Source organism: Artemia sp. Qi Xiang Cuo, chromosome 20, assembly GCF_049724085.1.
Source record: "Artemia sp. Qi Xiang Cuo chromosome 20, ASM4972408v1, whole genome shotgun sequence".
Lineage (NCBI taxonomy): Eukaryota > Metazoa > Arthropoda > Branchiopoda > Anostraca > Artemiidae > Artemia > Artemia sp. Qi Xiang Cuo.
The window spans coordinates 12,536,170-12,560,961 of NC_142813.1; the positions used below are offsets into that span (position 1 = coordinate 12,536,170).

Here is a 24,792-nt window from a genome sequence, read left to right on the forward strand (position 1 = left end):
TAAAACAAAATGTATATAATCGTATATGAGAAAAGTTATATAGTTGTAACAAATGTAATTGAGAAAATATCTACTGTTATAAATACTAGTCTATACCGTGTTTTGTTTTTAAAAAATGCTTAAGTTTTAACCAATAGTATAATAACATATCTAGTTTTGATACTTAAATACTTGTGTAAGTTATTACACAATGCTTATTTATATCTACGCTGTTTGAATTTATTTTAATTTCAACTAGTGATGTAATGTTATATGTAAATTTTTGACATATAGTCAAAGTATTAATAATTTTTTTTTTGTAAAATAATCTGTTTAGTATTAAGTTTGGAAGAATAATCCAGCAAGGAACATAATGTTTCGATTTAAGCGGGATATTATTTTTGGGAGTAATTAAAAAGTGGAGAAAGTAATTAAAAGTAATTAACTTTCGAATGCATTGATATATACGAAATATGAGTGTTTCATTCTACTATATATGTAAAAATATATGCTTTATATGTATACTAATGTGAATTTTATTTTAGATACAGCAGTAGCTATTTTTTTTCGAAAATCAAATTTTTCGTAGCATTTTTTCGGATCCATTTTTCCTTCAATCATATATTGACAAATTTTTGGGAAGTGATAAATGTTGACGACACTTCAAATATATCCTGTTACTATCATCTCATACTCGATCAACTGATATTTTGGAAACTATAGCAGTAATACAGACTTTACTACAAGTTCGTCAGAAAGTGAGATAAAATCAGAACTTAATTTAGACCTAGAAAATGTGCTACATAGCCCAATGGCTTATGTTATTGAAATATGTGAAAATGCTTTGTGCTGGAAAAATATGTGAAAATTTAAAAATCAAAATGTTATGTGTAATTTACCCAAAGCATTTCTAAAACGAAAAATATACGTCATATCAACCACTTGACACAGATAAATTCAATTTATAATGGGAATTAAATTTAAACTCAAACAACTCATAAGCTCGTCTAGCATAACTTGAAATCTAGTTTTAGCAAAACCATTAATAGTATGTTTAAGCCGCTTGTGGTCAAGTTAAAACAGAAGTTGCATATGAAGAAGGATAAAAGAGTAATTTTCAGTCCTAGAGACAGAGAAAAAGAGAAACAAAGATGAATTTCAAATTGAAATCCTTCGACAAAAAAGAACATGGCCTATATTGGACCAGAAACATAACCCTAGGGAAACCCATTCAGGGTATATGCACATAATGGCCCAAAGATGGCAGAAAAAAAAACTGTAAACGAAATTAAGTTGTTTTAAAAGCAAAATATTGAGAATTGAGATAATTCTTCTTTAAATGGGGAGTATTGTGGAAAAGCTTTCTAATTTAGTTAATTATTAATTTAGTAAAAATATATAAGACGCAAATATGAAGTTTCGAAATACCACTTTTTATTAAGATAAGGAACACATCCTGCCTAGTTCTTTTTAACGGGAAATTGAGAAATTACCACTTCCTAGAAATTACATGGGAAGGTGGGGTTGATAAAAATTTATAAAAGATACGTTTTATCGGAAGGGGGAATCGGATACTAACTCTATGCCGGACTGACCTCTGTTCTTTTGTTTTTAGAAATACCTTGGAACTTTGTCTTATCATTGTAACTGTCTAAGTATCTATTTATATATTATCGTTGTTTTTGAGCCTTGTGATCTACTTGGGACAGCCAGTCCCAGTAGACAGAATATATCCGATTATATTATATGTTAAATGAATTAAAGTATTGTAGTTTAGACAACCTCTCTACGATCTACCTTTATCCTTTCAAACATACCCAGTTGGTGTGCCTCATTAGTTTTGTTACAGCCTAAGGCACGCTACCAAAGTTTAATTACCTTAGGGCCAGAGTTTATCTCCCCTATAAAGGGAGAATAAAGGCATCTACGACTACAACCCCCAATTACCATAAAATACACTTCACAACACAGATGTTCAAAATAAAAATAAATAATTAAACATTTTAAAAATGGTGTTATAACTTAAAAAAAAACAAGGTATGATTAAAGGGTCAGAATTATCTAGCCCCCTTCCCTTAATAACGCCACGCAAAATTTTTGTACACATGGACACATTACACCTCTTTCAACTTGTGATTTTTCAAGGATCAGTTCAGGAATAGCCTAAAATTACTGAATTTTCATCACAAAAAGTAATTAAGATCAGAGAATATCTTCATGCATAACAAAATATACAGGCCTACTTATTTTACCAATGATGTTTGATTTCTCCCAAAGTAGGCAAATTTCTGAACTTGCAAATATCTGAACTTGCTGATTATGAAAGTGTAAGGCTAGATTTCCAAAATTACAACATCTTTAGTACATAGCTCCTAAAACTTGTGCATTGTATTCTTTGCTGAAATCAGTCATGCAAGGATTTCAGTCTGTATGATTAGAGGGATGAGATTCTTGGGCAAATACCCACTTTTATCCACCTTGCCTCCCACTCAATCTCTATTCAGTGTTTGTGGAAATAACTTTTTCAATTTATTTTGAATCCTAGAAGATGAAATGTTAATCATTGACAACTGTCCATATTGTGGTATGACTGTCTTAGATCAAAACAAGTGAAGTGCATATTTTCCAAATGGTGTTTGGTTTCCAAGAAAATTGGCATTTAAGGGTTTGCAACAATAATGATTAGAAATCTAAAGCAACTGTGCTATTGCAAAATACGAGTTCTAAATCAAAAACACATTAGGTAAATATTCCATAGAAGTGTTTGATTCTAACCAAGGCTCAAGGGTTCTTGAGCTTGTTGATTACAAATACAAGGCTAACATTCACAATATAAAACTTAAAAAAAAATTAAATAGCCTACATACTTTACAAATAATGTTTGATTTCTACCACACTTGATAGTGTATTTTAGGAATTTCTGAATTGTTGAGTATAAATCTGCAGCTAATGTTCCTGGTGTAAGTATAGAATACCAAAATTGGAACAGATTAAGCACAAAATATACAAATAGTGTTTAGTGTTTGCAAGAGAGTCAATAGTCAATAGTATAATAGCCAATAGGTCAATAGTCAAGGGGTTCTGAAAGTGTTAAAACTCAAAACACCACCCCAACATATCATCCTGCGTTTGTCGAATTATTTCTTTCCGCTTCAGGTGTTTCCACGACGTAAATTCAACTTTTTAATCAGAAATTCCTTTTTTTTGCAAGATCTAAAACACCCTGAATTTTTACATGGATCAATCAAAAAAACTTTTTGCACAAAATAAGTATTTCAAAAAAAATTTAAAGAACTCCATTAAACCAAAAATGAACAAGAATAGAATCAAATAATCTACCAAGCATACAACTACCACAAATCAGTATCAATAAATAAATGAAATCCAAAACAAACATATATAAGACTAAGTTGAACTCAAAACCAGAAGAAATTAATCTGAGTAGGGTTCTAAGCCCTATGCTTTCTAAAAGCCAGAATATAATTTGTAACTTTACTGAAAAAAATTCAAATGAATTTACTGAAAATAATATGCATTGTCAGTTTATTATAAATATGCTGATATTTATTCCTTAAAATCTTTATTAATATTTGATTTCTTAAAGTTATAAAATGAAAACATTTAAAAGATTTTTTTCAGTAAAGTACAAATTATATTCTGGCTTTTAGAAAGCACAGGGTTTAGAACCTTACTCAAATTAATTTCTGCTAGATTTGAGTTTGACTTATTTTAATTTCTGTTTGTTTTGGATTTCATTTATTTATTAATACTGATTTGTGGTAGTTGTATGACTGGTAGATTATTTGATTCTATTCTTGTTCGTTTTTGGTTTAATGGAGTTCTTTAAATTTTTTTTGAAATACTTATTTTGTGCAAAAAGTTTTTTTGATTAATTTCTGTTCATTTTATATTGACATAGTCTTTTTCAGGGAGAAAGACTGAGCCTCTTCTGAAGTTAAACAACCATCCCTTCCACATATAAACTTTTTATACCCCCTAGGCACAACTTAAAACGCTTGCCCCTAATCTCTGGGGTTGTTCCAGCCCCAAAAGCCTTATTAAATAGTATTTAGACTATTTTGAACTGGCTGTCTTTTAATTTCTATTAGACGCATTTCGGGACAATACGGCGTGTGTGTAGAAGGGAAAGGGTAGCTGCCTTCTGATCACTTTGACTCTTAAAAATAGCACTAAAGTGTGTTATTACCAATCCAATCGGCCCCCTTTGAGGTTTATATGACCAAGCTTCCTATAAAAAACCCTTTATGTCCCTAGGGCACAACTTACAACCCTTGCCCTGAGGGCTGGGTGAATTTGTTATCCTCAAAGACATTATTTCCAGACCTTTCTGATATGCTTAACAAAATGACTATATCAAAATTTTGATTGGAAGTGTTTGCAAAAATGATAGGCGTGGAGGGGGCATTTGCCCTCTGATCACTTTCGACTAATAAAAAAGCACTAGTCCTCTCAATTTCCAACTGAATGAGTGCTTTTTGAAGCTTCTATAACAAAACTTTCTATAAAAACCTTATATTCCCCAAAGGCATAAATTACGACCCTTGTCCTGGGGGCTATGGGGGAGGGTTGTCATCCTCAAAGACATAATTTCCGGACCTTTCAACTACGTTGAACAAAATGGTCATATCAAAATGTTGATCGGAAGTTTTTGGAGAAATGATGGGCGTGGGAGGGGGCGATTCTCCCTCCGATTACTTTTGACTATTAAAAAGGGCAATAGCCCTCTTATTTTCCAATCGAAAGTCCTTTTTGAAGTTTTTACAACAACACTTTCTATAAGACATTATATGCCCCCAGGGTTGTCATACTCAAACACATAATTTCCGAACCCTTCAACTACATTCAACAAAATGGCTATCAAAATGTTGATCAGAAATGTTTGAGGAAATGATGGGCATGGGGAGGGGTCGTTCGCCCTTCGATCGCTTTTGACTATTAATAAGGGCACTAGGCTATGCCTCTCAATTCCCAATTGCGTGAGTCCTTTTTGAAGGTTCTATGACAACGCTGGTAAAGACCTAATTTCCAGAAATTTCAACTACGTTGAAGAAAATGTCTATTTCAAAGTTTTGATTGGATGTGTTTTAGGAATTGGTACTTTTGAGAGGGGCGTTAGTTACCCTTCAATCCCTTTCGACTAACATTACCACTAAAACTACAAATACTCGGTTGTTCGTTAAACTGTCCTGTTTTGGTACCCAACATGTGAGTTCCCATCTGTAAACTCGGTTCTGTCTTTAGAGTTCTTAGCAGAAAAATAGTGTTCTAATCCTTTCATTGTTAAAGTTTTCACCTCTGTTCCTTTCACTCACAGTCCATTCAAGTTCAAAATGATCATTGAGCACTGACGCTTTTGCCAGTGGACCCTACCCTTTATTTTCACTTTCATTCACTTTCCAGGAAAAGGAGGCTCATCCCAAATCATTTTTAAATTTGAAGCCTAATTATGGCTGTAACTGTCAAAATCAACAGGTTCTTTTTCTGCTTGCCAGGAAGGAAAAGAAACTGATTTGCATGATCAAACAGTTTGTGGCAACAAACTGTAAGTAAGGAGCAACGCAGCTCAATAGTAACCAAAACTCTAAAAACGGGAATTTTGATACCAATAGATACATCAATAGAATCAGATTTTTATGTTCATTTCAAATATATAAGTTCCATTAAGTTTAGTCTTACCCATCATTTGCCTTATTTTCGAAAAAAGGGGGAAACAACCCTTAAAAGTCATAGAACTTTAATGAAAATCACGCCATCAGATTCAGCGTATCAGAGAACCCTACCATAGAAGTTTCAAGCTCCTATCTGAAAAAATTTTGAATTTTGTATTTTTTGCCAGAAGAAAGATCACAGATGCATGTTTATTCATTTTCTTTTTGTTTTTTTTTTTCAGGGGTAATTGTATCGACCCAGTAGTCCTAGAACATCGTTAGAGGACTCATCTGAACGGAAATTAAAAGTTCTAGTGCCCTTTTAAGTGACCAAATAAATTTGAGGGCAACTTGGCCCCCTCCCACGCTCATATTTTCCCAAAGTCACCCAATCAAAATTTTGAGATAACCATTTGTTCAGCATAGTCGAAAATCTAATAAAAATGTCTTTGAGGATGACTTAATCCCACTCAGTTCCCAGGGGAAGGGCTGCAAGTTATGAACTTTGCCCATTGTTTACATATAGTATTGGTTAATGGGAAGTATACAGACATTTCAGGAGGAGCATCTTTCCAAGGAGGATGTTTCCTTAGGAGAAGGGACATTTCTATGAAGGGGGCACCGGATTTCCCAGCATTATTTAAAAAAAGATCAGAAATTAAATAAAAAAAAAACAAGTTTTTTCAACTGAAAGTAAGGAGCAACATTAAAACAAACAGAAATTATTACATATATGAGGGGTTCGCCCCCTAGTCAACACCTTGCCCTTTACGCTAAAGTGTTTTTTAGTACATTCAAAAGAGCTATCCATTCTAATTAACCGGCCTTTGTGATTGAGGGGTTTGTGATTCAAACAAAATTCGAGCTTTATTGTAAAGAGCAAGGTATTGACTAGGGGTAAATTCCCTTAATATACGCAATAAAAACATACAAATATAGAAGTTTGTTACGTAAGTTTATTCGTAAGCTACGTCAGAACAAAATTTCGAGAAAGCCATAAAATTGATATGCAAATTTCATTTTAATTATTCATGTACGGTGTGCCAAAATCAAAGCTGCATTAATTCAAAAAAGTTCAGAAATCAAATAAAAAACGTTTTTTTTAACTGAAAGTAAGGAATAACATTAAAACTTAAAATGACCAGAAATTATTCTGTTTCATATACGGATTAATGTCTGTCCGTTTTAAGTTTTAATATCGCTCCTTACTTTCAGTTAAAAAAACTTATTTTTTTTATTAAATCAGTCAAAAGAATCAGTCTTAATACTGAGAAGATAGCTGTAAAGTCTGCTTGTGTTAATAATCTGAACGTTACAGGGCAGAACTCGAAATTTCTTGGGGGGCTGATCCCCCTGGGATTTGCCCAGGGGGGCTTGGCCCTCTGGCCCCCATACTCTGCGCCTATAGGCGTGAGAGGGGGGTTAGTTGCTCTCCAATCACTTTTGACTATTAAAAAGGGCACTAGCCCTTTCAATTTCAAATCAAATGAGCTTTTTTGAAGTTTCTACAACAACACGTTCTAAAAAAAAAACCTTATATGCCCCCAGGCCATAATATACAACCCGTGCCCTGAGGGCTCTTAGGAGGTTTTCACCCTTGGAGACCTAATTTCCAGAACTTTTAACTATGTCTAACAAAATAAATATCTCAAAATGTTGATTGCATGTGTTTGTGGAAATGGTGGGTATGAGAGGGGGGTTAGTTGCCCTCCAATTGCTTTCAACTATTAAAAAGGGCCCTATTATTAAAAGGGTCAACTATTACAAAGCCCTTTCAATTTCCAATCTAGTGAGCCCTTTTTGAAGTTTTGTAACAGCACTTTCTATAAGAAAACCTTATATGCCCCCAGGGCATAACTTACAACCCTTGCCTTGAGGGCTATAGGTGGAGTTTTATCCTCAAAGACATAAATTCCAAACCTTTCAACTACGTTGAACAAAATGTCTATCTCAAAATTTGATTGGATGTGTTTGGAAAAATGGTAGGCATGAGAGGGGGGTTAGTTGCCCTTCAATCACTTTCAACTATTAAGAAGGCCACTGGCCCTTTGAATTTGCAATCGAATGAGCTCATTCTGAAGTTTCTACAAAAAACACTTTCAATAAAAACCTTATATACCCTCAGGGCATAACTTACAACCTTTGCCCCAAGGGGCTTGGGGGTTGTCATCCTCAAAGACCTAATTTCCAGAACCTTCAACTACGTTGAAAATAATAGCTACCTAAAAATTTTTATTGTACGTGATTGGGGAAATAGTGGGCGTGAGAGGAGGGTTAGTTGCCCTCCAATTACTTCCGACTATTAAAAAGGGCACTAGCCCTTTTAATTTCGAATCGAATGAGCTCTTTTTGAAATTTCTATGACAACGCTTTCTATAAACACCTTATATACCAAAGGGAATAACTTACAACCCTTGCCCTGAGGGCTGTGGGGGGGTTGTCATCCTTAAAGACCTAATTTCTATAGCTTTCAACTATGTTGAACAAAATGGCTATCTAAAAATTTTTATTGGATGTGTTTGTGGAAAAGGTGGGCATGAGAGGGGGATTAGTTGCCCTCCAATTACTTTTGACTATTAAAAAGGGCACTATCCCTTTGAATTTCCAAACAAATGAGTTCTTTTTCAAGTTTCTACAACAAAGCTTTCATTGTGTTGCAACAAATTACATCCTTTGTGTTGACCTTGGCGTCCTTGAGAGTGGATCAAGTGAAATCTTAGAATAGTTTTTTGGAATACTAATTAGGACATCGACTATTTTATATACTTGGTGATCAGTTTTGATTATTATTTCTATCGAATCCTGTGCAATTATCGAACTTAAGCTCGCGATAAAAGTGCCTACGTGACCGCCCACCCACGTGCCTGTTTAAATTTTTAACCCGGGCGCCAAGTTTTGATCGCTTGGCGTTGTACTGTGGTTTTGTTCTCAGCCGAGTTCTCAGCGAAGAAATAGAAGAAAATGCCGCCGAAAGTGTCAACAAACAAGAGAACCCGGGTAAGCCCAAAGAAAAATGAAGATGAGTGTGGTAGCTGTAGACGCGAACTTGATGAACAGTCCCAAGCTTTGTCTTGTGATGGTTGTGATAAGTGGCTGTGCATAGATTGCGTTGGAATCTCAAAATCAGAATACCAACTATTTTGGAAAATGACTGACAGCCTCACCTGTGAGTGGTTCTGTCCTGTGTGTAAGGTTACTGGGAATAGCAGCCTTGGCTCAAATGCTACACAAAAGCTTATCGAAGCTACCGTTTCAAAAGCTGTGACCTCTTCTCTGGATCAGTTTCGGCAAGATCTTAAACAAGAACTGGGGAACATTAACAGCAAAATCTCTAACTTGGAAAGTGAGATCGCAGGCAAGTGCACCCTAGCAGAAGTTGAATCCAAATTAGAAGATATAGTTACTAGCAGGCTGAACCGGTGTCAGAGCGATACTACCAAGAACTTTGAAAGTGATGTTAGACGTATCATCCGCGAGGACAGAGAGAGACAGAAAAGGCAGCTAAACATCGTAGTTTACGGAGTTCCTGAATCATGTGAAGAGGCAGCTGATATTCTGATGTTTAGTAAGGATCATCGTGCACAATCATACACTCGGACCTCTGTCAAACTCTTGATGACGCAGCGGATCAGGACCACTCCACCGAAACCAGGTGACCGACCTCGACTTGTCCTCGTAATAACTTATAACTCAAAGATCCAAAAGGAGATTGTGATTAAGTCGAGGGAGCTGAAGGGTGCTGTGCAGTTTCACTTTGACCGCACAAAGGCGGAAAGGGAGAAACGAAAACAAATCCAAACTTCAAAAAACGGGGCAGCGACGGAGCACTAAAGTGCCCACTGCCTGCTGAGGATAGCCCATATGTAAATAGTTTCCACAGTTGTAGTAGTGTCGATGATAGTGATTCATTTAAGAGTGGCAATAATAGTTGTGCTTTACATTCATGCTCGAGCCCTAGCTCATCAGATATTAGTTTCAAGAGTTTGCCAAAAGTGATAAATTATATTAACCCTCCACAGACTAGTCAAAAGAAATTATTGAAGCTTTTTTACACGAACATTGATACAGTGACAAATAAGCTTCCTGAACTAAAACTTACAACTACTGCTGAAGAATACGATGTGTTGTGTATCTGCGAGCTGACCCCCAAGAACTCTACTACCCCACTGGAAGATGATCATATCATGATCCCCGGATATCGCCTGTTCTCGAATCTCTCAACTCACCCCAGAAGAGGCGTTGCTGTTTATGTGAAGGATGTATTACAGGTCAGAGATTTGACTTTGAATCATGATTATTCCCCATGGGTTGAGAGTGTTTTTGTTAATATTGTTATTGGGGGAAGCCACTTCTAATAGGATGCGTTTATAGAAGCCCAAGCAGCCCAGATGCCGCTGCCTCTTATGGGGCTCTTACTCAATTAGCTGATCATGCATCTAAGCATTGTAACCAAGATTTTATTTTAATTGGAGATCTAAATATGCCTGATATTTTGTGGGTGGATGGAGCAGGTTACCATCAAAGTTCAACTGCAACTAACCCGTTTGTGGAATATTTAGGCAACAATAATCTGTACCAATTAATTGATCAGCCAACCTGTTACAAAAACAACCAGATACCATCTCTACTAGACTTGACAATCACTAACAACCCAGGACTGCTAGTGAATACTGATTACCTGCCCCCCATTGGCGCTAGCGATCACCTCTGTATTTCCCATGACTTGCTAATAAGTCAACCACCAAACAACTGCACCAAACGAACGTATACCGACTACAGCAGGATCAGGGAAATACTACAGGCGGTTGCATGGGATCAAGTGACTAACAGTGATGATATAGAGCAAGCCTGGCTAAATTTCAAGAACGCCGTCCTCCATGTTGAGCAGCTTTGTACTTCAACGTCTTTTGTCAAGGCACCTAGAACACTGCCTCACATAGACCGACCCATTAAAAGAGCCATGAACAGGAAGAAAAAGGCACTTTCGAAGTACAAGAAGTGTGTATGCACAGGACACTGGGAGCATTATGCCAGAGCCAGGAATAAGTTGAGACATCTAACTAGGCATTTTATGGCAGAATATGAGGAGAAGATAGCCTTTAGTATAAAGGAAAACCCTAAACGATTTTGGAGGTATGTGTCCAAGAAAGATAAGAACAGGCGATCAATACCATTCTTATTCAACGCTGAAGGGAAAAAGTTGGAAGACCCAGAAGCTATAGCAAATTTGCTTAACACTACCTTCGCTTCGAACTTCTCCTCAGACTCATCAGCTGAACCCTCATGTCCTGACCCCAGACATATCGAACATCTTATGCCGAAACTCATCATCACGACTGAAGAGGTTAAGAAAAGACTATCAAAGCTGGACCCTAACAAAGCCAAAGGACCAGACGGCATCCATCCCAGGCTGCTCAAAGAAATCTCTGATATAGTCACCGAACCGCTCTGCTCCTTGTATAATCTGTCTTTGAAGACAAAGAAACTACCACCTGATTGGCGTACAGCAACAATAACTCCAATATTTAAGAAAGGTTCCAGAAGCCAGCCAGAGAACTACCGGCCCATAAGCCTTACCTCAGTCGTTGCTAAGCTGATTGAAGGAATTGTCAATGATGCCGTTATAGCTCACATGACAAGGAATGGTCTCCTTTACAGCGGCCAACATGGCTTTAGAAAAGGAATGTCCATTGAAACGAACCTGATCCAAGCTTATGAATCAATCACTGAGGTTATCGAATCGGGATCCCCTGTAGACGTGTTCCTACTGGACCAGGCAAAAGCCTTCGATAAAATGTCCCACCGGTACCTGATGATTAAACTGTCAGCATATCACATTGATGTAGACGTAGCCCAGTGGATCCATAGCTTTCTGTCTGATAGAATCCAGATTGCTGCAGTCTACGACCACAACGGAAACCTCGTGTACTCGGCACCAGTAAATGTCAGAAGTGGTGTGCCACAGGGAACTAAGTTGGGCCTGACTTTATTCAACCTCTACATTAACGATGCTCCTGAGGTTGTCCAGAATCTGCTGGAACTATATGCAGACGATTCCAAACTCTTTGGACCTGCCGCTTCTGACGAAGACTGCAATGCCCTGCAACAAGACTTAACAAACCTCTGCCAATGGGCCTCAACTTGGACACTAGAGTTTAACCCAAGCAAATGTAAAGTTTTACATCTTGGACTGAACAACCCTTGCCATAGCTACCATATGTTGGACTCTACTGGTGCTATAACACCCATCCAAAGCGCAGAGGAAGAACGTGATCTCGGGGTAATCATAGATAATAAGCTGAAGTTCCATAGTCACTGCCGAACTCAAGCCGCAAAGGCAAACAAGATCCTAGGCCTAATCAAGCGATCAGTGACTAGTCGCCACCCCAGGGTCATTAAGAAGCTTTACACAGCCCTTGTCCGCCCTCATCTTGAGTTTGGGATGGCAGTTGCAAACCCCCACTTTAAATGCGATGCAGAGTTGCTTGAAAAAGTCCAGAGAAGAGCTACTAGGCTCCCATTTGCCAACCAACAAATCCCATATGAGCAACGCCTAGAAAAGCTTGATTTGCAAACTCTGACCTACCGTAGAAAAAGGGGGGACGTAATTTTGGCATATAAGTTGATGAACAGCAGTGTTATCAAGCCCATTCTCGAACAGGACCAGTCTAGCAGAGCGCGAGGTAACCCCATAAAACTCCGCCAAAGATTCAGCAGAAAGCGTGAGAAATACAACTTCTTCACCAATCGCGTTGTTCCGTTGTGGAATTCACTGAGCGATTCAACTGTTTCCGCAGCTTCAGTTAACAGCTTCAAGACTGGCGTTGACCATGACTGGAGGAACAAGCCATGGAGGACGCAGTGGGATGAGCCTGCATCCACCACTAGGGTCTATTAGTGTGTGATATTCAATTGTCCTGTATATGTGTAGGATGTGATGATCCACTAATGAATTGTGCAACGAACTCCTGTCAATACTACCTGGCGACATCTACAGGTTCCTGCAACCTTAGTCGCTAGAAGATGCGATTTAAGGTAATTTAAGGTAATAAAAACCTTATATGCCCCCAGGGCATAAATTATAACCCTTGCCCTGAAGACTCTTGGGGGAGTGTCCTGCTCAAAGATATAATTTCCAGAACTTTCAACTGTGTTGAACAAAATGGCTATCTCAAAATTTTGATTTGATGTGTTTGGGGAAATAGTGGGTGAGGAAGGGGTGTTAATTGCCTTCCAATCAATTTCAACTATTAAAAAGGGCACTAGCCATTATCATTTCCAATCAGATGAGCCCTTTTTGAACTTTATATGAGAACACTTTCTATAGAAACCTTATGCCCCCAGGGCATAACTTGCCCTGAGGGTTGTGTGGGGTTCTCATTCTCAAAGACCTAGTTTCAAGACCTTTCAACTATGTTGAACAAAATGGCTATCTCAAAATTTTGATTGGATGTGTTTAGGGAAAAGTTGGGCGTGAGAGGAGGTTAGTTGCCCTCCAATCACTTTCAACTATTAAAAAGGGCACTAGCCCTTTGAATTTCGAATCGAATGAGCCCCTTTTGAAGTTTCCCTGACAAAGCTTTCTATAAAAAACCTTATATGCCCCAGGGCATAACTTACAACCCTTGCCCTGAGGGCTGTGAGGGGAGTGTCCTCCTCAAAAACATAATTTCTATCTGGAAATTAACTATACTGAACAAAATGGTTATCTCAAAATTTTGATTGGATGACTTTGGAGAAGTGGTGGATGTGGGAAGGGTGTTAGTTGCCTTCCAATCACTTTTGACTATTATAAAGGGTACTAGCCATTCCAATTTCCAATCAAATGAGCCCTTTTTGAAGTTTCTATGACAACTCCTTCCATACAAAGTGCCCTGGTCTAGAAAAAAAAATAATACATTGTGCCAATTGTTGCATATTTAAATGCTTTTTATTAAAATCAATTTATTACAACTTAAAATATCACATTATTACATAATTTAAATGTTGAATTGAGCATTCAGGTTCCATGTATAATTTAAGTTGTAATGCAATAATTTAATTCTTAAACAATAATGAAAATAAATCATTACAAATATTTCCTACAGTTGCCACATAATAAGGCTATGTCACCTGAAAAATAAAAAGACTAAACAATCTTTTTTCACAAATAGCTTATAAAAAAGAGTAAAGAGCAATATGAAAACTTAAAACAAAATGAAATTCAAATAAAAAATTAGGTCAAGCTTAAAACAATCATTAATTATCAGAGATAAGAGTTGGGACTCTTTCCCTCTTAAACCTCTGTAAAGATTAGAGTACCACATACACACATATATATATATATATATATATATATATATATATATATATATATATATATATATATATATATATATATATATATATATATATATATATATATATATATATATATATATATATATATATCCCAGCAAAACATCATTGCAATCAAACAGGCATGAGCTGTCCATCTGCTTCAACATGTTTAAGTGAATCACCTTTCATTTTGGCCACAGCAGCTAATAACAACAATACAGTACAATCAATAGCCATACATTATCTCTCACACCAATTACAACTTCTACTATTAGCAAAGATCTAGAAGTCATTGTAAGCAGCACAGTTACTTCTGTCTACAATGACTTAGCACTTTCCATGAACATTCTGCACAGGTGGTGTCCAAGGCTAATTTGCACCTTGGACTTCTCAAAAGAACAAAACTTTAGTATGAAAAGAAAGGGATTGGGGAGGGAGCAGCCCCCTTAATTTATAGAACAATTTCTGTTTGTTTTCAGTTTTATTATCAATTCTTAATTTCAGTACAAAAAACCTGTTTTTTTTTTTTTAATCTAGAGTTAAATCACTTATCATCTCTATTATACCCTCTGGAAAGTAGATGATTTCAAAGTTAGATTTATTTAATTTTCTTAATAAGCACGTGATTAGCTCAAATATTTTAACCATATATAACAATTTTAAATGTACTGATAGGTGGTTTAAACAACACTAACAATTTTAAATGTACTGGTAGTTGAAAGTGGAGCCTAATCACAGAAACACACTTTAAGCTTGATCCTAAACTTGGGATTAGCTATCCAATCTTGCACATGGTATCTTAACTCTTTCACAGCCTTTGATTACAGTTGGCATCATAACTGAATCTGGTTAGCAGTGCTACCTATGTTTGCCTGATGACCATACTTTTGGTTGTTGTGGATAATAATTTTGGTTGGACTTGACCAAGTGGAAATTTGTAGATTTTATTACCTTAAATTGCAGATTGGAGCAATCTAAGGATTCCTCCTTGTAGAGCTCCAGAGTAGACAATTTGAGTTGTATTCAGGACTCTTTAGTGACAAGGTGCACTATGCTGATCCATAGCTTCCCAGTTGAGTTTGCACTCCCTGGAGGACCACTCAGAATCCAGTCTTTGTTTAAAGATGTCCATAGATTCAGCAGTAACAGTTTCTTCAGAGTTTATTCCAACTGTTGATGATTCTTGAGGAACAGAAGTGAGTGCAGACTCTGGATAGGGTAGACTGCTTAACAAGTTTCAACTGATGACCTCTAGTTCTTGAGTGAGGAACAACAGTGGGAAATAATGCTGAGATTGTATTAGCCCTCATTAACTTATAGGTTAAAATGACATCGCCTGTATTTCTCCTGTATACAAGTGTTGGGAGTTTCAGCTTTGCTAGTCTTGCAAGACTAGCTTTGCTAGTCTTGCAGGAAAGTTCCTGCATGCCAGATATCACTTTGGTGGCACATCTTCCAATACTTTTATGTCTTTTTTTAAAATAAGGGGAGGCTAACGGCATTCCAACTTGAATCCAGCTTAGGATGCACAAGTCCCTTATAAAGAAGACTAATGACTTTAGGGAAACAAGTGAAAAAAGTGTGCTTAATCAGCTCCATGGTTGAGCTAGCACCAGCAGCAGACTTCTTACTTGTGTTTTGAATTTTTCAGTCCAAATAATTATCCCAAATTTTTGCCTGATGGCATTTGAGCCAAGACCAGGCCAGAATTGTGGTTCTTCAGTATAAAAGAATGAAAAACAGCAATTTATGATATATAGGTGCTGATGATAGATACAGGGTATGTTGAAGCAGATGATAAGAGAATCAGAATGGAATCCAATGTGGAAAATGCAGACAATGAGGAAGATCCAGTGATCGATCAAGATGATTTACCCCTTTCTCCACTTGCAAACATACAAGCTTTCAATACAGAGGGATTCCCTAATTCTTCTATCTCATGTAAACCTCCACATGACCAGACAATAGCTAGTCACATTTCAAAAAAGCAGTGTCAGTTGTTTTAACCTCAAAGAGTTTACAAATAGAGAAAGCAAAACTTCCAGCCTGTGGATACAGAGTGGAAGTCACCTTTTCCTCACCCCCTTTTGATCTAATGAACCCTGTCCATTACTTCCAACTGATGCTTTACAACTCTCAGATTTAAAATTTGGTCAATCAGACCAATCCCTAGGGATCCAATTGTTCATGACAAATATCAAATAGCCAATTGTCTACAACCACTGAGAAAAGGCAACAAGATTTCCTACCATTACTGATGTTATGCTAAGAAACAGAATTAGATAATTTTGGAGACCACACTGCCTTTCCATGATGATAAAATAAAAGTTCAAAATAGGGATAAAATCCTTTTTAATAGACAGTGTATAGAAATTCACAAAAAAATACAAGATATTTTGATCACAAATACAGTGACTGTCATCAGTAGTAAAACTAAACTAAAACAATTTAAAACAAAAGTTTATATAAGAAATCAAATAAAACTACATATTGTTTAATTCTCTAATTCTTTTCAAAGCAAAGGCAGAAGCTTGCCTTTTTGACCTTCTTGGATTTGGTTTATTAGCATTCAATGATATAACATTGGGACAGAGGTCACCTACAGTGGGTGAATTGAACTTTACTCTGTCAGATTTTAATAAATTATCATAGATAGAGTTCAGCCCAAATTCATCTGTATCCCAATTCAAAGCAATATTCTTGAATAAGAGTTTCTTTATTTCAAGAGTTTCATGAAAATTTTGCTTTAAACCCTGATCCCTAGAAATCAAAGAGACATTCTTGAACAAAATAAAATGGTCTGGAAATTTTTGTTTTAAATTGTTTTAGTTTAGTTTTACTACTGATGACAGTCACTGTATATGTGACCAAAATATCTGGTATTTTTTGCGAATTTCTATACACTGTCTATTAAAAAGGATTTAATTCCTATTTTGAACTTTTATTTTATCAAAACAGAATTAAATTCTTTGCAAATTTGTTAATAGTAACAATAATGCCAAAATCACTCCAAATGGTCAAGATGGACATGAGGTAAAGAACAAACAAACAAATCATGCTTTTCACTGGCTGTCTATGATTTAAGCACTACTTGGAAGATAAGCCACACTCTTTGGGATTAAAGAACTTAGCTGAGCTGGTTCACTTGGAATCATGTACAATCCACAAGTGTACAATGGGAAAGGTGCAGTGGAAAATATGAAACTAGGCCAAGGAGCCAAGGGTGTTCTATGTTTTGCCAATGGTGCACCATTTCATCAGAACTTCGAGTTATTTTTTGGCAATGTCTACAATGGTGTACTACAACTTCAAGAACTCTCTGGCTTTGAAATGCTTTCAAATGGGACCATTTGACCAAATTGGCTAAAAATTTGCAATCTAGAAAGCAACCATCAGTTGATGAAAATGGGGCAGGAAATTTTTGACTAGATTTGAAGATGCTGGGATTCTAATTGCAAAACGGCACAACTCACAGTGCATCATCATTTCCACTGACAACTGTCAAAGATGGGACTCAAAGAAAAAACAGATGTTTTCCACCCCACTGTATTGTATAGTACAATCATTTTATGAGTACATGAATGATATACTTCTTGAATTGTATCAGATAGATATCCAAAGTAGAATGTGTTTTTGGAGGCTGTTCTTATCTTTTATAGACTTGTCAGTATTCAATGCATGGCTACTATATTATTGGCATACAAACAAGCAGAGCCTCCTTTAGTTCAAAAGTGAAATAGCAAGCTACTTGACAAGCAACAATTGGACTACAAAAATTGTCAAGCCCTGATCTGCATGATAGCCATGACCCTTTGGTGGGGTATCTCATTGACCTAAGTGATTGTAGATAAGTAGCACTGCTGGCTGTGCCAAGTCTATGCAAGAATTCTGTGCATTATTGTGACATCTTCTTATGCCTTGTCCAAGGATGAAACTGTTTCCATAACTTCTATTGTAATGGAACATACAATTTTATAAAGTTTGTAAAATTGTACAAAAAATACAGTATAGCTGACTTTGTTGTTATGACTATTAAAAGCTACTGATGCCATATAGAATCATGTCAAAGAAACCCAGACAGAACTTGAGAACTCAAGAAAAAGTAATGAACTTTCACACTGGCTCCCTATGATGAACACAATAAACACAATTTATTTTTGCTATGTTGTTTTCATAATTCAGCTTTGAAAGAGTTTTGGGAGCATTATCTTATTGTGCTCTTTATTTATCCTTCAGGAAGAGTAGGGTTAAAGTTGGTAAAATTCCAGATGATAGGTTTTCTTGGAAAGTATAGATTCCTCCTATCTTGAAAAGTAAGCAAATTAGGTGAATAAAACTCTTAGGAATTCATCCAGAGCCTCAATGATCCATGAGAAGGTATTTTGGAGTACTTATCTTTGCCTTTTCTTTTTCCAAAGGGCACTGATGTTTAATAGCCTTTTACAACATTTGTGTCATAAAAGTGAAACTTTAAAAAATAGATCTACTGCTGAGATGAGTGAGCAGGATCGCTCAATCAAGATTCATAAGAATTTTAAGTCTTGTAAATCTATTTCTGAAATAAATACATTTTCAAAAACTAGTGCTAATGAAAAAGGGACTGAAAACCCAAAATTAAGGTACATATTTTTGTAAGTTTAATTAGATACAAATTTGTGAAGGAAGCAATTAACATATTTTGAAAGAGCATTGAAAAATGCATTAAGTGGTGTCAAAAGTTAGATAAGTAGCAAATAATCTAAGGAACTTTCAAATACCTAGTAATAAGGAGAGGGTGGAGACAGTAGATTGATAACAGTTTGAAAGAATATATTTAAGAGCCCAAAATAGAATTTGTGAAGGAAGTACCAAATCAAAATAGTTGGTATGAATATGGAAAGATGAATCAAATGGTTTTTAAAATTTAATTAGGTTGCCTATACACCTTTTATGTATGTGATCTTTAGAGCCATAGAAATAAAGAAAGGGTAGAGACAATAGTTTGTCAACAACTTTGGTAAATATTTAGCAGTTCATATTATTGACCCAAAAATAAAGTGAGCATACCACTAGATGCCATTTTTTATACTCTTTCTGAATATAATAATTGTTTTCTTCCAAATTCAGTTTTAACCCTTTTTAGACCCTTGAAAATTATAGTTTCTTTCTATGTTTTTTTGTGTATAAAAAGGGTTGAACATTGATTTCAAACTTACTATTTCATTATAAAATCCATTTTGTTAAAGTTATATAATCTGTAAGCATGGATTTGTCACAATTAAGTTGGATACAAAATTCAAAACAATTTTTTTATCTGCCATATTTCATCTGTCAGCTTTGGTATTTTATTTTTCCATATATATGAAACAACAGTATTTATGTGACCTAACAGAATAAGAAGAAAACATGGCAGAATTGTTTTGAATTTTTTGTCATTCAACTTAATCTTGAGAAATCAATGTTTGTGAATTATACAACTTTTACAAAATGGATTAATAATGGAATAGTAAGTTTGAAATAAATACAGTACTGGTGTGTTATATGGACACTTTTATATATTGTAAGGAAACCAGTCATAAAAAACCCATCAAGCAGGCTATTCTCAAGAGACCATTATACATAAATGACTGCAAAGCTGTGGTTTCTTAATGATTTACAATATTTAAAAAATTGTTTTTTGGGGTTTAAGGGGGGAAAGGTACCTAGGTTTGGCTATGTATTTATTATATACTATGCTTTACCCCCCCACCCCCCAATGTGCAAATATATAGCCCAAATTTGGGTAAATTTTTTTATTCATATTATTGATCTGTGAATAAAATAAAACATACCACTCAGTGCTTGTTTTATGCTATTTCTAAATATAATAATCATTTTTGTTGGAAATGAATTTTATTCCTGCCCCTATATATAGCAATTCAGGGTAGGCTATATATTTGCACATTAGGGGGGGGAGTCTATACTTACCTCTCATTTGCATAAGAAATAAAATTTACCCCCCCCCCCCTAATGTGCAATTATATACCCTGAATTGGTATATATAGGGGCAGGAATAAAATTCATTTCTAACAAAAATGATTATTATATTTAGAAATAGCCTAGCATAAAAAAAGCACTGAGTGGCATGTTTATTTTATTCACAAGTCAATAATATGAATAAAAAAATTTACCCAAATTTGGCCTATATATTTGCACATTATGGTTATGGTTATGTACATAGTATGGTTACTTAACTCATAAGCCAATAATATCAATAACAAAAAATTTACCCAAATTTGTTTATAAACTGTTAGCCTATATACATATCATATTTTATTTCATTAGCATTAACAAAATTTGACTTTTTAGAAGTGTCCATATAATGCTCCAGTACCATAAATACTAGGCCTATAGACCATTTTTATATCCAGAAAATGTAGAATAAAATTAGTATTTTCAAGGGTCTTAAAAGGGCTTAATATTAAATATGTGAGAATAGGCCTAGTAATTAGGCCGGTAAAATTCTCCTTTAGCTACTTTTGGCTATCTTGCAATGGGGTTAGGTTAGGAAAATGAAACTTTCAGGGATGGGTCTACAGGCTAAAGTATATCCCGGGGAGGCATTTCGAAGTACATATCTCCACTCCTTCTCCCTCTAGATGGTCCTGAAATTTGCCTACATGACAGGTCTATACCAATTGAAATTTTGACAAAACAACATTTTACCTTAATTTTCAGTTATCAGATTCTTTTTCTCTGGTTTTAGCTGAAAATGCAATTTCAGTTGTTTGAGCATAATTTTTGTGCCATATCAATGTTTATTCCCAAAATGTAGGAAATGTATTTGCCTATCTTTAAAACCTTAGAAATTGGAATTGTGGAAAGTTTTGAAGCTGAAAACAATTTTGTTGTAGTTTATTTAAGCAGAAGATCTTCTCTGCATGGTTTCACTTTTATAGCACACAGTTTTTTAAAGGTCATCAATTTTCAGGGCCCTTTAGAGGTAAAAGTAGAGGAGGTAGTTACTTCAATATACCATTCACATGACATACTTTAACCTGTAGACCCATCCCTGAAAGTTCCATTTTCCTAACCTAACCCCTTCCCAAGATATTCAAAAGTAACTAAAGTAGAATTTTACCATTAGGCCTATTATACTCAGAAACAGCATAAAAATTGCATCTAGTGGTATGTTCACTTTATTTGTAGCTACCATCTTGTATTAGGCTAGGCTATGTGCCCAGATAGACTAGCCTATTCTATAATTGACTTATAAACCGTCACGTGACAAAATTGAATAAACCAGAAATTGGATGTAGGCCTACATTGTTCCCAGAGCTGGATGAAAAAGAATCCCTTCTCTCTGTTTTTCTCATATTTGTTTACGACCAGTTTGTCTATTTCTTCAGAGAAATGGACACTGCGAAATTTCAGGGAAAGATCTTTCTGCCAGAATTCTGAGACGCATTTTCAGGCTCAGCGGGTTCGAACACGGGTTGTTCTCGTCTAGTTTCAAGTTTCTAGTTTTTCGTCTAGTTTTTTCTAGTTTCAGAGGGTTCGAAGCTTAAACCCCCTGGTTGTTACACTAGATGCACTGATGCACAACGCTTAATGCACAAGACGAGAACAACCCGTGTTCGAACCAGCTGATCCATGAACAACCCGTCTTTAAGCACGGGTTGTTCGCGTCTAGCGCATCAAGCGTTGTGCAGCAGTGCATCAAACACGGGGTTGAAGCTTCGAAACCGCTGAAACTAGACGAAAAACTAGAAACTTGAAACTAGACGAGGACAACCCGTGTTCGAACCCGCTGAGCCTGAAAACGCGGCTCTGGTGTTGAGGATTTTTGGTGCTATAGGTTTACCTTTACCACTGAATGCAGCATCAAGTTAAATTTTAGCCGCGTTTTCAGGCTCAGCGGGTTCGAACACGGGTTGTTCTCGTCTAGTTTCAAGTTTCTAGTTTTTCGTCTAGTTTTTTCTAGTTTCAGAAGGTTCGAAGCTTCAACCCCGTGTTTGATACACTAGATGCACTGATGCACAACGCTTAATGCACTAGACGAGAACAACCCGTGTTTGAACCTGCTGATCCGTGAACAACCCGTCTTTAAACACGGGTTGTTCGCGTCTAGCGCATCTAGCGTTGTGCAGCAGTGCATCAAACACGGGGTTGAAGCTTCGAAACCGCTGAAACTAGACAAAACTAGACGAAAAACTAGAAACTTGAAACTAGACGAGGACAACCCGTGTTCGAACCCGCTGAGCCTGAAAACGCGGCTCTGGTGTTGAGGATTTTTGGTGCTATAGGTTTACCTTTACCACTGAACGCAGCATCAAGTTAAATTTTAGCCGCATTTTCAGGCTCAGCGGGTTCGAACACGGGTTGTTCTCGTCTAGTTTCAAGTTTCTAGTTTTTCGTCTAGTTTTTTCTAGTTTCAGAGGGTTCGAAGCTTCAACCCCGTGTTTGATACACTAGATGCACTGACGCACAACGCTTAATGCACTAGACGAGAACAACCCGTGTTCGAACCAGCTGATCTGTGAACAACCCGTCTTTAAGCACGGGTTGTTCGTGTCTAGCGCATCAAGCGTTGTGCAGCAGTGCATCAAACACGGGGTTGAATCTTCGAAACTGCTGAAACTAGACAAAACTAGACGAAAAACTAGAAACTTGAAACTAGACAAGGACAACCCGTGTTCGAACCCGCTGAGCCTGAAAACGTGGCTCTGGTGTTGAGGATTTTTGGTGCTATAGGTTTACCTTTACGACTGAACGGAGCATCAAGTTAAATTTTAGCCGCGTTTTCAGGATCAGCGGGTTCGAACACGGGTTGTTCTCGTCTAGTGCATTAAGCGTTGTGCATCAGTGCATCTAGTGTATCAAACACGGGGTTGTAGCTTCGAACCCGCTGAAACTAGAAAAAACTAGACGAAAAACTAGAAACTTGAAACTAGACGAGAACCACCCGTGTTCGAACCCGCTGAGCCTGAAAACAAGGCTTTTGGCGCGGAATTGAACTTTTCCAATATGAGCTGGAAAATTTCAAGTGATTGATGTGAGTCTCCTATCAATAGATGCCCAGTTAAATACTCTTTCTAAAAATATTAATTTCTGCCATTACAATCACATTCCAGACCCTTCTTTAAAGGTACAGTATTTGGTTAGCCTACTACAGATTGACTTAAACTTCAATCTTCCGTATAGCCTAGGCTTATACACAGAATATATACCCCCCCCCTAATTTGCAAATATATACCTAGAACTGAATCCTCAATCTAAATACAACACCCATTTGCATCACAAATGAACTTTACTCCCATATTAGCCATATGGTGGATATCCTTCCTTCTCAGGAGGGAAGTCTCCATAGCCACAGTGCTGTAAAATCTAAACTATTCCTCCCTGGTAGGGCCAGATAAGGCTCAGATTAAACTTTTGGTAACAACTCTTGATAAAGTTCTACAAAATAATATTATTGAGTTAGGAAAAAAGTGAATACACCATTCAATGCCTTTTTTATGCTGATTATGAATATAATAGCCTAGGCCTAATCATTTCTATTGGAAATGAATTTCAGCCCCCCCCTATACAGGCTATACCTAACCTAACCCTGAATTGGCATAGGCTATCTAGGGGGGGGGGGCTGAAATATAAACCGTTTTCCTAATGTTTCAAGTTTTTCAAATGCTGTTGACAAAAATAGTGCTGAATTTTGCAATTCAAAACTTTGCTATCAACAATTCAGGGTATATATTTGCCCATTAGGGGGACAGGGACAGGTAAATTCATGGTAACTTTGCAGTGGACCATATAATTTAGCTAGGATGAAAGGGAAAACATCATTTGATGCTTTATGAAATACCTTCAGGGCCCCTTTAAGGGCTCAAGATGCAATTTGCAACAGAAGCAATTATTGAATTATGAAAGAGTATAAAAAGGCATCAAATGATGTATTCACTTTCATCCTAGCTAAATTATAGTATCACCTGCAAATTTACCTAGAAATGCCTTCTACCTAGCTAAGCAATAGAATAAATTCAAATTTTACTATTTTGCTTTATAACACTTGCTTAGGGTTGAATCCATATATGGTAAGGTCTGCCTCTGATTTAGACATTTTTTTTTTTACTGTAAGATCCTGGGTCTAAGATCAGACAGCAATTTCTAAGATAAGGCTCAAAGCTTAAAACTTGTGTCTGCAATATGGCTCTGGTATTGACTTTCTGGTTTTGAAATTGTGAATATTGTGAATAAATAGTAATTGTGCATTAAAAATGTGCTTAAAGTGCTCTAGCTAATGACTCTAGCTATGACTTAAAGTGCTCTAGCTAATCATATAATTGTTAAGAAAATTTAGACAATTTCAACAGTGAAAAAATCCAATTTCTTGGTTCTATAATAAAGATTGTACAACAATTGAACTGTTGAAGTAGTAATCAGCTGTCTGACTACTACAAATCTTATGTTAGGGGTTCTCTCTGGTGTCATAAGGACAGAGGGTACAAGCCGAGGGAAGACAATTGCCCCCATAAATTTTTGAAACTCCTTTCAGGACATTTTCATTGAAAAAGTAAAATAAATTATGCAGATTTCATATCTTCATTTAAAAACGAAAAAGTCCTTATCCCCTCTCCCCACCCACCAAAAAATATTAATTGGCACCAATTCCTGAAATAGCACCAAATCAATGCTTTAAAGATAATTACTTAAACCACATTGGCCTGACATAACATAAAGAAAGAAAAACAAGCAAAAATGGGGTTTTTAAAGGCCAAATGAAAATACTGAAAAAACACAACAAAGCAAGTATTTCAAGGGGACAAATGCCTCCCCTCTTCAGCACAAAAAAAAAATATAATCAATGCAA

At 36.3% G+C, this 24,792-nt stretch overlaps 2 protein-coding genes across 7 annotated transcripts in view; one reads left to right on the forward strand and one right to left on the reverse strand.

Annotated features, from left to right (window-relative positions):
• LOC148939878 (transcription factor MafF-like) overlaps positions 1–21,365 on the reverse strand; it is a 41,277-nt gene extending 19,912 nt beyond the window's left edge. Inside the window, exon 1 of the mRNA XM_089106425.1 lies at positions 21,251–21,365. Coding sequence (XP_088962551.1) covers positions 21,251–21,301 — 51 coding nt within the window. The 5' untranslated portion in view covers positions 21,302–21,365. The remainder of the gene's footprint in view (positions 1–21,250) is intronic.
• A 1,572-nt stretch (positions 21,366–22,937) lies between these two features.
• The window catches only part of tos (Exonuclease tos), a 51,573-nt gene continuing 49,718 nt past the window's right edge, over positions 22,938–24,792 (forward strand). For 3 of the 6 annotated variants that reach the window (XM_089105710.1, XM_089105708.1, XM_089105709.1), the window contains exon 1: positions 22,938–23,073. The gene's annotated coding sequence lies outside the window, so the exon portion shown is untranslated. The remainder of the gene's footprint in view (positions 23,074–24,792) is intronic. The other 3 variants (XM_089105711.1, XM_089105713.1, XM_089105712.1) reach the window with 3 other exon arrangements.